Source organism: Schistocerca nitens, chromosome 7, assembly GCF_023898315.1.
Source record: "Schistocerca nitens isolate TAMUIC-IGC-003100 chromosome 7, iqSchNite1.1, whole genome shotgun sequence".
Lineage (NCBI taxonomy): Eukaryota > Metazoa > Arthropoda > Insecta > Orthoptera > Acrididae > Schistocerca > Schistocerca nitens.
Window position 1 is genome coordinate 429,162,104 of NC_064620.1, and position 16,772 is coordinate 429,178,875.

The 16,772-nt window shown below is 39.8% G+C and overlaps 1 protein-coding gene across 1 annotated transcript in view; it reads right to left on the bottom strand.

The window, feature by feature from the left end:
- LOC126195147 (cadherin-23-like) overlaps positions 1 to 16,772 on the bottom strand; it is a 460,891-nt gene that overhangs the window by 7,510 nt on the left and 436,609 nt on the right. Inside the window, exon 32 of the mRNA XM_049933652.1 lies at positions 4,159 to 4,320. Coding sequence (XP_049789609.1) covers positions 4,159 to 4,320 — 162 coding nt within the window. The remainder of the gene's footprint in view (positions 1 to 4,158; positions 4,321 to 16,772) is intronic.

Genomic DNA, 16,772 nt, shown 5'->3' on the forward strand with positions numbered 1-16,772 from the left:
AGAAAAGACACTGTACTTTATGTGACTATATGCTGAATTTTGTATGACAATTGCACCTTGTAACACAAAGTTTTGTTTACTATTGTTGCAAGAGTCTATTCAATAATTAGGACTATAATATAAATGGATAGATTAAAAATCTGTTCACCAAGTGATGGCCGGAGATAACAGATACAAAAGTTATGGATATGTGCAATCTTTTGGAGCCAGTGGCTCCTTCTTCTGGCAGAAATCTCGAAGAGAAAGGGAGAGGGATGAAGGAAAAGGACTGACAAGGTTTGGGAAATGGGAAGAGTTACAGAAAAGTCACTGAGAACACTTGTTGAGGAACATTTTCTGGATGGGATGAGAAGGAAAGACCAAATGTTGGGAACTGCACTGGAGAAGATTTGAAAACCTGAGAGCTTAAAGGTGAATGATTGGATAGCAATCAAAACAGATTATTGACAAAACATCATGAAAGAATTAATAGAAGCACAAAGCTAAGTGTATTACACACGGTAGATAGGTGGCGGGAGGGTGGGATTGGGGAGAGAATAGACAGGTATGAGAATAAAAGATATAGAAAAGTAAAAGAGAGTGAAGAAAAGGAATAACTACTGAAAAGAAATGTTGAGATTGAACAAATTAACACAAATTTAGGTCCAGTGCATGACAAGAGGCAAGGATGTGTTGTACCACAAGTTCCCACCTCTTGAGTTTTCAGAGACTGATATTGCAATGTCAGGAGGGGGGTTGGGGGGGGGGGGGCAGACTTTCATGTTGTAGAGCATGCTCTGGCACAGGATATTGTGTGCTGTTGGTGTATAACTGTGCCCCTTCATCCTAACTGATAACTTGGTGGTAGTCATACCTACATAGAAGGCCAAACAGTGCTTACGTAATAACTGGTATGAGACGTGTTGGATCTTCCTTTGGCAGTATGTTTGCTAGTTACAAGGCTGGTATATGTGGTGGTAGGAGGGTGCTTAGGGCAAGTCTCACAGCATGGACAGTCACAGGGGTAGGTGCCATAGCATAGAGAAATGGGTGCAGAAGGAGCATAGGGTCTGACAAGGATATTATGGTGATATGTGCGTGAGTGGAGGGGAGGAAGGAGGGCAACAAAAAACTATTCTCTAGTTGTGATGGGCAAAATGTCAGATGGAATGGACTTCATTTCAGATCAAGATTTTAGAAGGTCACAGCCCTGTTGAAGTAGCTGATTAATACATTTAAGACCAGGCCAGTACTGACTGAGAAGGGGTGCACTCCTAAAGCCATTTTTTTGAGGATTCATCAATACCAAGGTTGGATGTGATAGCCCAAGAAAATTGCTTTTAAATTAGATTAGTAGGGTAATTATGTCCGGTGAAGGCTAAAGTGAAAATTGTGGAATATTGCTCTAATGAGTGTGCATCTGAAAAAATACCTTTGCCTCAAATGCTAAGGCTGTATGGGAGGGAATATTTGACCTGGAAAGGATGACAAAATGGAAGTACTATTATTTAATTGCACGTTTAATGTGAACAGAAGTGTGTAGCTGAGCCTTGGTGAGGATGAGGTTAACATCAAGGAAAGTAGCATGTGATTCAGAACAGGACCATGCAAAATTTAACTGTGGGAAAGTATTTAGAGGTTCCAAAAATTTTAACTGGTCAGTCTCATTATGTGTTTATATGGCAAAAATGTTATTCAAGCAACCCATGAAAACATTGGCATAGATAGGAGACATCCTGGTTGCCAAGGTTGCACTACCAATCTGTATGTCTGCCCCATAAAGGTAAAGTAGTAGTTCATAAGTATAAGGAAAGCAGGAAGGATGTCATAGGTCTGGAATCAAGTGGACACTGATTGACATAATTTTCAGCAGCAGACAGATCATGTACAAGGGGAATGTTGTTATAGAGGGAGGTATCATCAATCCTGATACTCAAGGTGTGTGGTAGGAGTGGGACTAGCACAAACTGTAGATAATCTAGGAAATGGTTGGTGTCTTTCATATACGAAGGGAGTCTTTGTGCTACAGGTTTCATGTGTTCAGCTATGGTATTCAGTTGGTGCCTTGAAGACAACAGTTTTGGGGTGGCTGGAATGATTGGCTTTGCACAATGTTCTGTCAGTAATTTCTGACTTTTTATTGCCCTACTTCCACCTTGAAGGTCTCAGGTTTTCAAATTTCATCCAGTACAGCCCTCAACAGTCAGTCTTTCATCTCCTCAACAGTCAGTCTTTCCTTCTCACCCGGTCCCATAAGTTTCCCCGACCAGGGTTGCGGGCAACTTTTCAGTAACTCTCCCCATTTCCTCAACTTTTCCAGTCCTTTTTCTTCATCCCTGTTCCATTCCCTTCTACCTTTCTTTAGGAAAAGGAGCTACTGGCTCTGAAAGCGTGCAGAATTGCATAACTTTTATATGTATTTTCTCCTGCTTTTGCTTGGTGAGTAGATTTTTTATCTACCTAGTAATGTTATATTTTCAAAAACTGATTAATTTTAATATATAGGAATGTACCTTCCATCATACTATGGAAGATTATCAATGATGTTTTGTAAGGAACATACTCAAAGCCCCTATGAAACTGGTAGAGAACCCTTTGCAAAGGCCAAACTATAAAGAGCACATTGCGCCTTTTTGTGGGAAGTGGGCACTGGTCTTTTTACAAGGAATCTAGGCAAATTTTTATGACAAAAGCTGACTCAAAAGATGAGCTGATATTTATGTGATATGCTTGTAGCATCTGTTGTGAACTGGTTACACTACTAAATATGTGTGTCACTCACCCAGAATATAAATGTTTTTAGTACATCCTTTGATACATCAGTTTACCCAGAAGAACAGGTGCTTTTTGGGAAGAATTTAATGATCCTTATTATATTACTAGTAATTCCACTTTCTGAGAAACTCTAGCTACATTTTCCATAGTGAGCTTAGTATATTTTGCTTGCATTTTACAGTTGATGTAAGAACAGATTCAGTGATTTCTATGTAAGCTAATTTCATGTTTATTAGAACTATCATTGACAAGCAAATAAAATACTCCTGCTGTTGTGATTTTCTCTCCCTAGTTGACTCTTGTATTATGTTAGTTCACATGATTACAACTTAATGTTTGGAAATTCCCTGTGTACTGTATTATACACAAATGTTGGCCTACCTAATAGAACAACAGTTCAGATGCGTATAGACACACACACACACACACACACACACACACACACACACACACACACAGATTATATTCCATAAATCCTATCTAAAAGACAAGCATAATCCCTGAGAAAGCCCATATAAAAAAGAAATGGGCTTTTAGGAAACATATACAACCCTATTTACAAAAACACATAATTTAAATGCAGTGATTAATATTTGATTTAGTCTGCTGTCGTTTACACAAAATTCTCTCCTTTAGAACATATTAATATACATAGTATCATCTTAATTTCCATGTATACATTAGTACCATAAGTATTACCACAGACACTGATTTAGGTACGTTCAAGTGAAGTTCTGTGAATTTATTATATTATCATATAATGTTAGTCTTTACTTCAAGTACAAGTGAAGTTCTACAACTCTTATGAATTAAGCTACAGAGACAAGCAAACAATTATAAAAATTCAGTTTGTTTGCTCAAGGTGAAAATGTTGACCAGAGAGGAGTTTCAAATGTAGTAGTAGTAGTAGTAGAGACAGAGAGAGAGAGAGAGTGAGAGAGAGATAGAGAGAGAGAGAGAGAGAGAAAGGGCAGCCATTGAGAGCACACACAAGGATGTGGATGGATGGTCAAATACTTCTCTGGTCAACTGCTGCAAAAATATTTCGTGCTGATGTGTACGAATACAAGAATTATAGTGGATTAGCCACAGTTACCCCACATCCCCTGCCTACCATAGTTTTTGCTGTGTGTTACAGTAACTGTGATCCTGGACAATCAGGAGAATGTTTGTTCCATCCAAGAAAACCTTGGATATTACTTTCCAAACAAGTAAAATCTGGATGGATTTGGTTTTGCACAAAGACCTAAGTGACAGAGTTGTGATGATTGCTTGTTTTCTGGGACAAAGTAGGCATCCCACATGTCACCCCAATCAAAATTATGCCTCAGATGTTAAGTCCCACAGTGCTTCGAGCCATTTTTTAACTATTTTTTGTTTATTATTGTTGTCATTAGAGCATACCTGACATTGTCATAATCAATAACTGCTTCTGTTCTCCACATAGGATTTGACCCTTCTACTGCATGTTTGTTGGTATTAGGTACAGCAACTCCAACACGATTCAAGCCAGAATTTTGGGATCCAAATTTTAATTCTTGGAGAGCCTCTAAGCGACGTTTCAATCTGAAATACAGAGTTCAAATACTTTAAGAAAGTACATTACTTTTAACATTCATGAAGGTTTGCCAAACAGAAAACATTATCAATGGAAATATGTGTTACGGTCTCCAATGAAAGAAAAAATGGAACACAGAAAAAAATAATATATGAGTCACAGATTTACAATGATTTTTTGGATGGAAAACATCGTTATGTATAAAACCATAAGCTTTTTTACAAGATGAGAGAAAGATGGAGAGAGAGAGAGAGGGGGGGGGGAGGAATGGGGGGAGCAGAGGGTAGGAGGGATCGAGGGTGACAGAGAGGAAGAAGGAGATATTTATGTTAGGCAAAATGGTTTAAAATTTAAATAAAATATCTGGTACAAGCTGCTAAACAATATATGTAAACACAAAGAATTTGAGATGCATTTTATTCTTTTATAAGAAAAAAGAAAGGCTGTTATAGCCAGGTCATTTCACATTGATAACTATCAGCTGCTAAGAATGAGATAATCTTCATTTGAAAACAATTTCTTACAAAATAAGTTTATCAAATAACAAACAATTAATTTATGGATCTTATGGTTTGTTACCATAAGGAACATGATAGGAACTAACCATATTACTTCTGATGGTCCAGTTATGTGAGTTGAGTGGTGAAAGGGGAGGGGGAGTGCAGACTGGATATGGAGTGCAGACTGGATATGAGAGTGTTATGGTGAGGATGTATAAGGGCTACATATCCAGAATGAGATTTGCACTCTGCAGCGGAGTTTGCACTGATATGAAACTTTCTGGCAGATTAAAATTGTGTGCCGGACCGAGACTCAAACTTGGGAGCTTTTCCTTTTTCAGGAAAGTGCTCTACCAACTGAGCTACCCATCATGACTCATGACCCATCCTCACAACATTAATTCCACCAGTACCTCGTCTCCTACCTTCCAAACTTCACAGAAGCTCTTCTGCGAACCACACAGAACTAGCACTCCTGGAAGAAAGGATATTGTGGAAAAATGGCTTAGCCACAACCTGGGTGATGTTTCCAGAATCTCAGTTGGTAGAGCACTTTCCCATGAAAGGCAAAGGTCCTGAGTTCGAGTCTCAGTCAGGCACACAGTTATAATCTGCCAGGAAGTTTCATATAAGGGCTATGTACACTTACAAGTGATAGTTATTTTTTATTTTCTTTTTATTTGTATATCAATAAAGTTCCCATTGGTGGTAGGATGATGACAAAGGACAAGCAACATAATTCTGTTTAATTCTGTTGAAAAGTAAGAAAAGTATGCTGCTGACTGCCAACAATGAACTATAAAGGAGCAGTGTTACAGCTGCCTGAATTCATAGTAGTTTATTGTGAGGCACAATGCATGGACAAAACTTATGCTAGCATATAGAGCTGATGGTCAAGAGCATGAGCATACCAGATTATAAAATGAAGTTGCACATTAATCTTGAGGACATATAAGTTATCTAGAATTTCAGTGTGAAAAATCTTATTGGCGTCTCAAGGCAAACAGTCTCTTGAGCTTTATTGTGCATCATTATGGGGCACTGGATCATAAATCAATTAATAAAATAATGTTTGTTTGCTGAATGTTAGAGTTCTTTTGTTCAAATCTGAACTACCAAAATCATTATGGAGGAATATTCATATATCATAAAGCTGGAACAGGAATGCAGCCTGTAACAGTTTCAGAAAAGTAGTCAGATCACCACAACAAAGCTACGGCAAGTGTATTTCTAAATTCAACAGCACTTGTGAAGATACAAACTTTATGCATGTGTCTCAGTATATAATTTATCCTGTTTTAATAGTTGAGTTACCATTTGATATTTTACATGGAACAAGTTGTAAGAGTATTTTCTTCTTCTTCTTTGTCTTCTTGTTCTTGTTCTTCTTCTTCTTCTATGGTGATTCACCCCGGGAGTTACCCTTTCTGACCTCCACAGGCTTCATTTGTTCCAGTCACCAGTCCTAAATTTCTGTCTTCCATCACTCCCTGTGGTTGAAATTCTCTGTACATATTCCCTTGTTAATTGCAGATGTCTTCTCTCATAATTGTGCCTCACAATGAACTACTATGAATTCAGACAGCTGTAACACTGCTCCTTTATAGCTCATTGTTACATAGTATTACCACTGTCCTAATTTTATTTCTAGCTTTCCTTGTCTGAGGTTACATCTCAATTCTGTATAGAATTATTTTCTCCACAAAAGCATGAAATACTCTTTCTTAATGTCCCACTGAATATTATTATTCCATATTATCCCATGCAAAACTTTATCAGTTCTCTTCCCCATTGTTATTCTGGAAGTAATGTCCTTGTCTCTTGTAATGGAATTATCCATTATTGTTTCCAAATATTTGTGTTCAGAGTATTTTATTTCTCCTTCCTCTGCCTTAATTTCCACAGAGTCAGTCCTGTCCCATACACATACACTCTGCCTTGTCCAGATATATTCCCAAACCCAGTTTGTTATACCCCTCCTTAAGCTTTCTCAGCCAAGTATTCCATATCATCTTCATTATGAGAGAAAATTGTCTGGTCACCTGCAAATAAAAGAGAATGAAGAGCATTGTCACCATCTTTATTCCCATGTCTGAGCATTTCCTATACCAGCCATCCAGTGCTTCTTCCAAATAAATGTCAAACAAAACAGATGACAGTCCACAACCTTATTTCAGAACTTCATTAAGGGAAATACTTTGGGTAACCTAGTTTTCATTTATGTCTCATTAACCCTCCTCATTGCTTCCCATTCTAGGGACATTTTCGTAGACTTTCTGCATGGCCACAGAGTCATATATACACTTTTATTTTTATTTCTATATTTTTCCAATAATTGTTGACACAGTGAATGTTATAAAGACAGGATGGTCCTTGCCTAAAACCACTTTGCTCTTCACTAAAATCTGACACATCATTTTCTATTTTCTTACTGATAAAACTAGAAAAAAACCTAGCTGTTGCTGGGATAACATCTATTCCTCTATAATTTGTACGTACCCTCTAGCTGTTGCTGGGATAACATGTATTCCTCTATAATTTTTACATACCCTCTTGTCATCTTTTTTTATAAATCAACATATGACAAATTTCATTCCTTAGGGGATCTTCTACTTTCCCAAAAAGTTTCTGTTGAAAACTTATTGTTAAACTTCCTCCACACCTCATAAGTTACATTCATATACTTCCTGGTCCTGGAGTCCTATCTACTTTTCTTTAGACATTGCTGCCTCCATATCTTCCTCTGTTATTTCTATATGTTTTCTTCTAAGATACTAACTTCTTCTTCTCCATTGTAGTTCAACTTATTTAGGTGCAATAACATTGAATGATGTCCTATTCATTCTTGAGTGAGAATTTTTCTTACAATGTCCTTACTCTCATGTTACTTCTCACTTTTTAAATAACCTCCTATGCTTCATTAGACTTATTTCATACTATTGTCCCATCCATATTCCTGCATATACTGTCCTGATGTTCATTCCTCTCCATCCTGGCACTCATTTTAGCCTGTTGTCTGATCTTGATATATAAGTCTCTTGATTATGACACCTTATCACTTACACATTCCATATATGTTCTTTTCTTTTCATGAATCATGCCTTCCAGCTTACTGCAAAACTCATCTACATATTTCTTCTTCTTTTCATCCTATACAAGGGCTGTTCTTTCTGCTTCCAAAACAATTTCTTTCTGGGATTTGTACATAGTTATGATGTCTTCCATCCTTCCTGTGTTAAGTTTATTCTGGAGCCTACTTAAGTATAGCATTTTGATGCTATATTGTCCAAGAAGGTCTGTCTAAAACTTCACTTCTGTAACTTCACCCTCTATTCTTATCCTAGGTGGTCTTGCCTTGTTGTAGCATGTTTTCCCCACTACCAGTATTTTTTAAAGTGCTGAATAAATTCCTTGCTGTTCGACCCTGTATACAGTCAATTAGAGTTGAGCACAGATCAGAAAGAGAGAGAGAATGAGAGAGTTGGTGGACAGGCATTTTAAAGTGTGTCAAAGAAATAGAATGTACACTCCTGGAAATTGAAATAAGAACACCGTGAATTCATTGTCCCAGGAAGGGGAAACTTTATTGACACATTCCTGGGGTCAGATACATCACATGATCACACTGACAGAACCACAGGCACATAGACACAGGCAACAGAGCATGCACAATGTCGGCACTAGTACAGTGTATATCCACCTTTCGCAGCAATGCAGGCTGCTATTCTCCCATGGAGACGATCGTAGAGATGCTGGATGTAGTCCTGTGGAACGCCTTGCCATGCCATTTCCACCTGGCGCCTCAGTTGGACCAGCGTTCGTGCTGGACGTGCAGACCGCGTGAGACGACGCTTCATCGAGTCCCAAACATGCTCAATGGGGGACAGATCCGGAGATCTTGCTGGCCACGGTAGTTGACTTACACCTTCTAGAGCACGTTGGGTGGCACGGAATACATGCGGACGTGCATTGTCCTGTTGGAACAGCAAGTTCCCTTGCCGGTCTAGGAATGGCAGAACGATGGGTTCGATGACGGTTTGGATGTACCGTGCACTATTCAGTGTCCCCTCGACGATCACCAGTGGTGTACGGCCAGTGTAGGAGATCGCTCCCCACACCACGATGCCGGGTGTTGGCCCTGTGTGCCTCGGTCGTATGCAGTCCTGATTGTGGCGCTCACCTGCACGGCGCCAAACACGCATACGACCATCATTGGCACCAAGGCAGAAGCGACTCTCATCGCTGAAGACGACACGTCTCCATTCGTCCCTCAATTCACGCCTGTCGCGACACCACTGGAGGCGGGCTGCACGATGTTGGGGCGTGAGCGGAAGACGGCCTAACGGTGTGCGGGACCGTAGCCCAGCTTCATGGAGACGGTTGCGAATGGTCCTCGCCGATACCCCAGGAGCAACAGTGTCCCTAATTTGCTGGGAAGTGGCGGTGCGGTCCCCTACGGCACTGTGTAGGATCCTACGGTCTTGGCGTGCATCCGTGCGTCGCTGCGGTCCGGTCCCAGCTCGACGGGCACGTGCACCTTCCGCCGACCACTGGCGACAACATCGATGTACTGTGGAGACCTCACGCCCCACGTGTTGAGCAATTCGGCGGTACGTCCACCCGGCCTCCCGCATGCCCACTATACGCCCTCTCTCAAAGTCCATCAACTGCACATACGGTTCACGTCCACGCTGTTGCGGCATGCTACCAGTGTTAAAGACTGCGATGGAGCTCCGTATGCCACGGCAAACTGGCTGACACTGACGGCGGTGGTGCACAAATGCTGCACAGCTAGCGCCATTCGACGGCCATCACCGCGGTTCCTGGTGTGTCTGCTGTGCCGTGCATGTGATCATTGCTTGTACAGCCCTCTCGCTGTGTCCGGAGCAAGTATGGTGGGTCTGACACACCGGTGTCAATGTGTTCTTTTTTCCATTTCCAGGAGTGTATACACCTTAGATAATTGTTTTACTAATGACGCAGAAACCCATAAATCACCATAGACTGTGTACTGAGACAGGTGACTGTACTCTTTGTAATAGATAACTGTGTGATCAGTGAAGGGATCAGACAAACAAACTGGAGTGAATACCAGCGCTTTTTTACGAGATTGCAGTTTTTCTATCATGTCATGTAGTTCTTCACACATGACAGTATCCATCTTGGAAATCAAAAGCAGCCTGTTCACCATTTGCTCAGAAAATAGATGTTTATGAAAGATACAGGATCTCACATGTTCTATTATGTAATTATTGTTTGTTATATTAAAAAAATGTGAATAGTATTCTCTCAGTAGTGAGCCAATTATAATGAAGTGATTGTTGCCCATCTTGGATTATTTTTTTTGTTCTCAGTTCACAGTTTCAAAACACTGACTCAGAACTTTATGTTTGCATTAATAAATATATCAAATAAAACATTGAAGGCAGTACTAAATTTGGAATTAATTCTTTTCTTTTGTTAACATTACATCCAAAATACAAAATTTCATAACCAAACCATTACTGGTATGTAGGTACTATGTGCTGTTAAAGAACATTACTGGTATGTTGGTACTATGTGCTGTTAAAGAATGTTCAAAAACACCTTCTGAGACACATTTACAATACTACCTAAAAACATAAAATATTATATAATTACACTGCAATTCTCACTATTGTCAAGTAAACAGTATTGACTTGTGTATATATGATCTTTTGAAATTTGCACCTGTGCTCTCGTCTTCAAATATTCTGGCACTGTGCCTCTTCATCAATAACATTTCAATGCATGCAAAAATTCCTAGGTTGAAACTTTGCCTGCAGTAATTTTTCTGAAATTTGAAGTGAATGCTTATTGCTCTCGCTATTGAGGGAGCGGTCACTGGCCAATCAAAATATTTTTTATAATTCACTGTTTGCCATATTGTGGCAGTTTTAGACAATCAGGTGGGATGTTTTGACATATTGTTGCTGAAGATACCAGTAGAGCCCAGACCCGAGCTACCATTTTTATGACATTGCCAATCACAGCAAGCAATTGTGCTGTAGATGTTGAGACATACAAAGTTAGATTTACTTCCATCTCTTATGATTTCCACTCCTGTGTTCTTTCTCTAGTTTTCTTACTACTTGGATAAAGATACTTACATAATTGAAATGTGGCAAATGCATAAATATTTCAAAATTCTATTTAGCAGCACACAAACTAAGGTAAAGTCACCTCCTTACCTACGGCAGATCAGTGTGTGGACTTATCTACAGCAGATCAGTGTGTGGAGCACAGAAACAAGTAACAGAAAACAGCGTTCACACTAGCTTTCGAGCAATAGCTCTTTTTCAAATACAAGTACACACATTCACACATACAACCACTTGGACAACCAAATGCACGCTGCTGTAGTCATGGCAATATGGCAGTCTTCTGTTACTTGTTTTTATGTTCTATGCATCAATATCGATCTGCTATAGGTGAGCAGTTGCCTTTCCCTTATTTTATTTATTGCTTCAGCCAGGAATTTTCAAAATGTTGTTTAGGCTGAATTTCATTTAGGTTCATGGTTCAGGATGTTATTTTTAATGTGATAATTCTTCTAGTGCACATAGTTTTCATGAAAGTGTTGCTAATCAAAAGATAAGGGCAGATAAAATTTTTACTGCAGTGTAATTCACCAGATATCTTATGAACCAATATGTATTTCCACACTTAGTGACACCACTTCTTATAAAGATTGACATTCTGACTGTTTGGTAATGGGGCTCAAGTTAACTTACAAAATCATCAACAGTAAATTTCAGAAGCATTTACATTTTCCATACCAGACTTGGCCTCTGTGATTGTTAGATTCTGACTATATTTTGTTGACCTCATTTTTATTCACAAGGTGATTAGGATATTAATTAAGATTTTTGCATAATTTATCAAAATTCTTGATATGGTGCTTATACTCACAAATAAAATGGTCCCACAAATGACAGCCCTTAAATAGTCAGACATCACCCTGACTAGTCTGTCTGTGACCAGAAAATAGCTGCATAGCATCTTTGAGAGTCCCAGTTGAGTGAGTAAACAATGAACACTTCATTGAGTCTGCTGTGTGTAACCAGTCTACACAAATATGCATATCAGCATCCATGAACACTCGGTAATGTTGGTTTTCTTTAACACAAACTCAGAATTTTTTGTTCCTGAACTGCTTTGTGTTTGGTAGGATGGTTGGAGAATAATTGCCATTGGAATGATTGATTGTTGCAAGTGGTGACTTTGCCTAAGTGAAACACTGCTTTGTGCTTTTCTATGATACTTTACTTACTGCAAGGCAGTATGTGTACTGTGAGACACAGTATAAATCTGGACTGCATTTTGTGTTACACATAATCTCTTGCTTTTGTGACTCGTTAGAGTTACTACTGATCTGTGGGCAGTGTTTCTATAAAATTACAATTCATTTCATGAATTCTAATACTGGACTCTTGTTTGTTTGTGAGTGCTGAGCTGGTTTGAGCACTATTAATCATATGAGATTGAGAAACTGGTCATCAACCAAATAACAGGTCATTAAAGATAATAAATGTGTGAAAAATTTAAACCAAAATTGTGGTGTTGTCCACATTATTGAGCAAATACGTTCCAGTATTCATTAAGCTTTTCAGCTTCACAACTACAGACTGATGTGACACTGAAGAGGCGATGGATAAGAGGTTATGAAAACCAGATTAATCACCTTACTATGTTAACAAATGCTTTATTTTGTGATATGCATTGCTCATTTTCTGTTTTCTTACTTTTAAGTGAGCCAAAAGACTAATCCTGGACCATGATAGATGTCAAGTATGCTCTTCACAACAGAATAAGGGGTCAGTGATCTCTGTGACTATTACTTCAGTTTGGCTTTTCCAGGAGCACAAAACATGGATGCGTATTGCCAGCTCTGAGAAATGGAGGTGGGTGTTTCCCCATAAACCCCTCTCAGCTCAGACTGAAGTTTGATAGTTGACAATTGCATGAACCAAAAATTTGCTTACTTTGTTCTCCATCTGTTATCAAAGCATTACAATAGAGATTTATGGAAATTGGTTGTAATTGTACATCACAATGGGTGACACAGACACACTATGCTACAGGAATCCCTGGCTTGTTTATTTTATCTAATATCTTTATTTACTTTTTGAAATGTGCCAGTCAATGGATATTGTCAGCGTGACAGAAGTAATTCTGGGTTGTTCATAGAGAGTATAAGATGTGGAATCAATGGCATATACAGATAACATAAAGTCTGATTTGGTGAATAACCATAGCTGAGGATCATATTGATAAAACTGAGAAGTTGTAAATGACATTTTAACTGGCATGACACCCGCCACCGGTAGCTGAGTAGTCAACATGACAGAATGTCAATCCTAAGGGCCTGGGTTCAATTCTCAGCTGGGTCAGAGATTTTCTCTGCTCAGGGACTGGGTGTTGAGTTGTCCTGATCAGAATCATTTCATCCCCATCAACGCGCAAGTTGCCGAAGTGGCGTCAGATTAAAAGACTTGCACTTGGCGAAAGGTCTACCTGACGGGAGGCCCTAGTCACATGACATTTACATTTATTTAACTGGCATGACTAGTTTTGGAGGGTATTGCTTCATAACTGGGTGCTGCACACTGCAAAAAGGAGGGGAAAGTGTGGTGTAATACAGTGTTAACATTACAAGTCAAAACTGTTAAGGCCTTGGTTAATGGCTGCTTACACACATGGAATGCCAAGTCATGGGTGTGGGACAAGTGAGCCCATTAACAACAATCATTTTACTCAAAAAATGGAAAGTTCAGGTTGGGACATCAACAATATTGTGAAATGGTAGACTGCTACTCACAATGAATATGACACTTTGCATTGCAGATAGGCACAATAAAAAACACTGTTGAACATTGAGATTGTGGCCAAAGCCTTCTTCAGGAAGGACAAGAAAAACACAAAGCATTCACACAAATAAGCACATCTACTGCACACATGTCCATTATCACTGGGTCCTCTCTGGCTAGATGAAAACTGTATCATTTTGAGTGGAAGCAGCAATCTGGAATGGGGTAATGAAGGGGGAGGGTTAACAGGGGTGCGGGGGGGAGTCAGCACTGCCTGGAAGAGCAAGCATGCACTAGGTGGCAGGATAAAGCTGCCAATTGCAGCGTCTGGAGGCTGTGGGGGTGGGAGGGAGAGGGGAATAGGTAGTGGAAAAGAAGAGGAACAGCAAAGGGAAAGACAAGTGGGTGCACTGGCAGACAGTGACACATAATGAAGGTGGCAGGACGTGAACTGGGAAGAGATGATAGGACAGAGGGGCCAGAAACTGTTGGGTGGGGATGTGGGGACAATAGATTACCATAGGCTGAGGCTGAGATGAGAGTGTAGAATGTGTTTCAAGGGTAAAACCCATGTGTACAGTGCAGAAAAGCTGGTGATGGATGGGAGGACCCACATGACTAAGGTTGTGAAGCAACCATTGAAATCAAGCATGTTATGTTCAGCTGCTTGTTGTTCAACAGGGTGGTCATTTTAATCATGGAACAGTTCGTCTGTGGCCATTCATCCTGGTGGACAACTGGTTGGTTGTCATACCAACATAAAAATCTGTGTGATGATTGCAGCAGAATTGGTATATGTAATGGCTGCTTTCATAGGTACCCTGATCCCTGATGGTGTAGGATAAACCTTTGGCAGGTCTGGAATGGGAAGTGGTGAATGTGTAGACTGGGTCTTGCAGCGATGTCTTGCAGCTGGGCCTTCCACAGGGATATGATCTGTGTTGCAAGGGGTTGGGATTGGCAATGGTATAGGGATGGAATAGGATGTTGTGGAGATTGGGTGGGTGCTGGAACACTACATTAGAAGGGTTGTGAAGAAATTCAGTTAGGTTGTCCCTCATTTCAGGGCGTGAAGATAGATAATAAGATACCCAATGAAGGATGCTGTTAAGTTGTTCCAATCTGGGATGGGATTGGGTGATGAAGTGGGTGCTCCTTTGTAGCTGGTTCAAGTTTTTGCTTCTTTGTAGCTGGTTCAAGTGGGTGCTTCTTTGTAACTGGTTCCTAGGGGTGGTGGGAGGACTGAAGTTGTATGGGGATATAGATTTTGGCAAGCATGTAGAAGATGGGAGTGTGGGGTGTCATATGTTGAAGAAGGAAATGGATTTAGGTGAGAGGTTCTGGAAAAGGCTCAAGGCTTTAGGAAAGGAGGATCTGCTCCATTTCTGGGATGGGATAACTTTGGCCAAGTTTATAGGTAGAGTAGCCAGACAGCAGGCATAGGCCTTCACTATCCTCCAGCCCTAGTCTGCATGCCTGCATGCATAGTTCCCATGTTGTATCCCAATACAACCCCCCCCCCCCCCCTCCGGAGTTCGGAGATGGGAACTTGCCCTTCAGTATATCCTCTCTTCTCATTATCCGCCAGGCGTCAATCTCCGCTAATTTCAAGTTGCCGCCACTCATACCTCACCTGTCTTTCAACAACTTCTTTGCCTTTACACTTTCACCTCGACAGACATCTCTGCCCAAACTCTTTGTCTTTAAACATGTCTGCTTGTGTCTGGATGTGTGGATGGATATGTGTGTGTGCGCGAGTGTATACCTGTCCTTTTTTCCCCCTAAGGTAAGTCTTTCCGCTCCCAGGATTGGAATGACTCCTTACCCTCTCCCTTAAAACCCACATCCTTTCATCTTTCCCTCTCCTTCCCTCTTTCCTGATGAGGCAACCGTTGGTTGCGAAAGCTAGAATTTTGTGTGTATGTTTGTGTTTGTTTGTGTGTCTATCGACCTGCCAGCACTTTCGTTCGGTAAGTCACCTCATCCTTGTTTTTATATATATATATATATATATATATATATATATATATATATATATATATATATAGGGAAACATTCCACGTAGGAAAAATATATCCAAAAACAAAGATGATGTGACTTACCGAACGAAAGCGCTGGCAGGTCGATAGACACACAAACAAACACAAACACATACACAAAATTTCAGCTTTCGCAACAAACTGTTGCCTCATCAGGAAAGAGGGAAGGAGAGGGAAAGACGAAAGGATGTGGGTTTTAAGGGAGAGGGTAAGGAGTCATTCCAATCCCGGGAGCGGAAAGACTTACCTTAGGGGGAAAAAAGGAGGAGAAAAGGACGGGTATACACTCGCACACACACACACACACACACATATCCATCCATATATATATATAAAACATGTCTGCTTGTGTCTGTAAGTGTGGATGGATATGTGCGTGTGTGCGAGTGTATACCTGTCCTTTTTTCCCCCTAAGGTAAGTCTTTCCGCTCCCGGGATTGGAATGACTCCTTATCCTCTCCCTTAAAACCCACATCCTTTCATCTTTCCCTCTCCTTCCCTCTTTCCTGATGAGGCAACAGTTTGTTGCGAAAGCTTGAATTTTGTGTGTATATTTGTGTTTGTTTGTGTGTCTATCGACCTGCCAGCGCTTTTGTTTGGTAAGTCTCATCATCTTTCTTTTTAGATATATTTTTCCACGTGGAATGTTTCCCTCTGTTATATATATATATATATATATATATATATATATATATATATATATATATATATATATATATATAAAAGTACTGTGTAAATTTATGTTATGTTGGTGATTAATAATGGAGACAGTTCAGTGCATCCAAATGACACTGGGAGGCCCTCACAAATTGCCAGTTCCAGTTGCATGCAAATTGTTTTTATAATATACTGATTGAAAGGGGAGGAAAACTAAAAATAAATGGAACAGTGACATAATAATAATCAAACAGAATGTTATTATGACATACATCAAATGATTCTGTCTCATTGGAGGATTAAAAAACCATAATTGGATTTTGTCTTGGTAAAGTATTAAGAAAGTTATTGATATGTCTTTATCAATGTTTTAACTAATTAACAGTAATCAAGACATTTCTTTTACGTGAAAGTAACTGTCAGAAGTGAGATATTG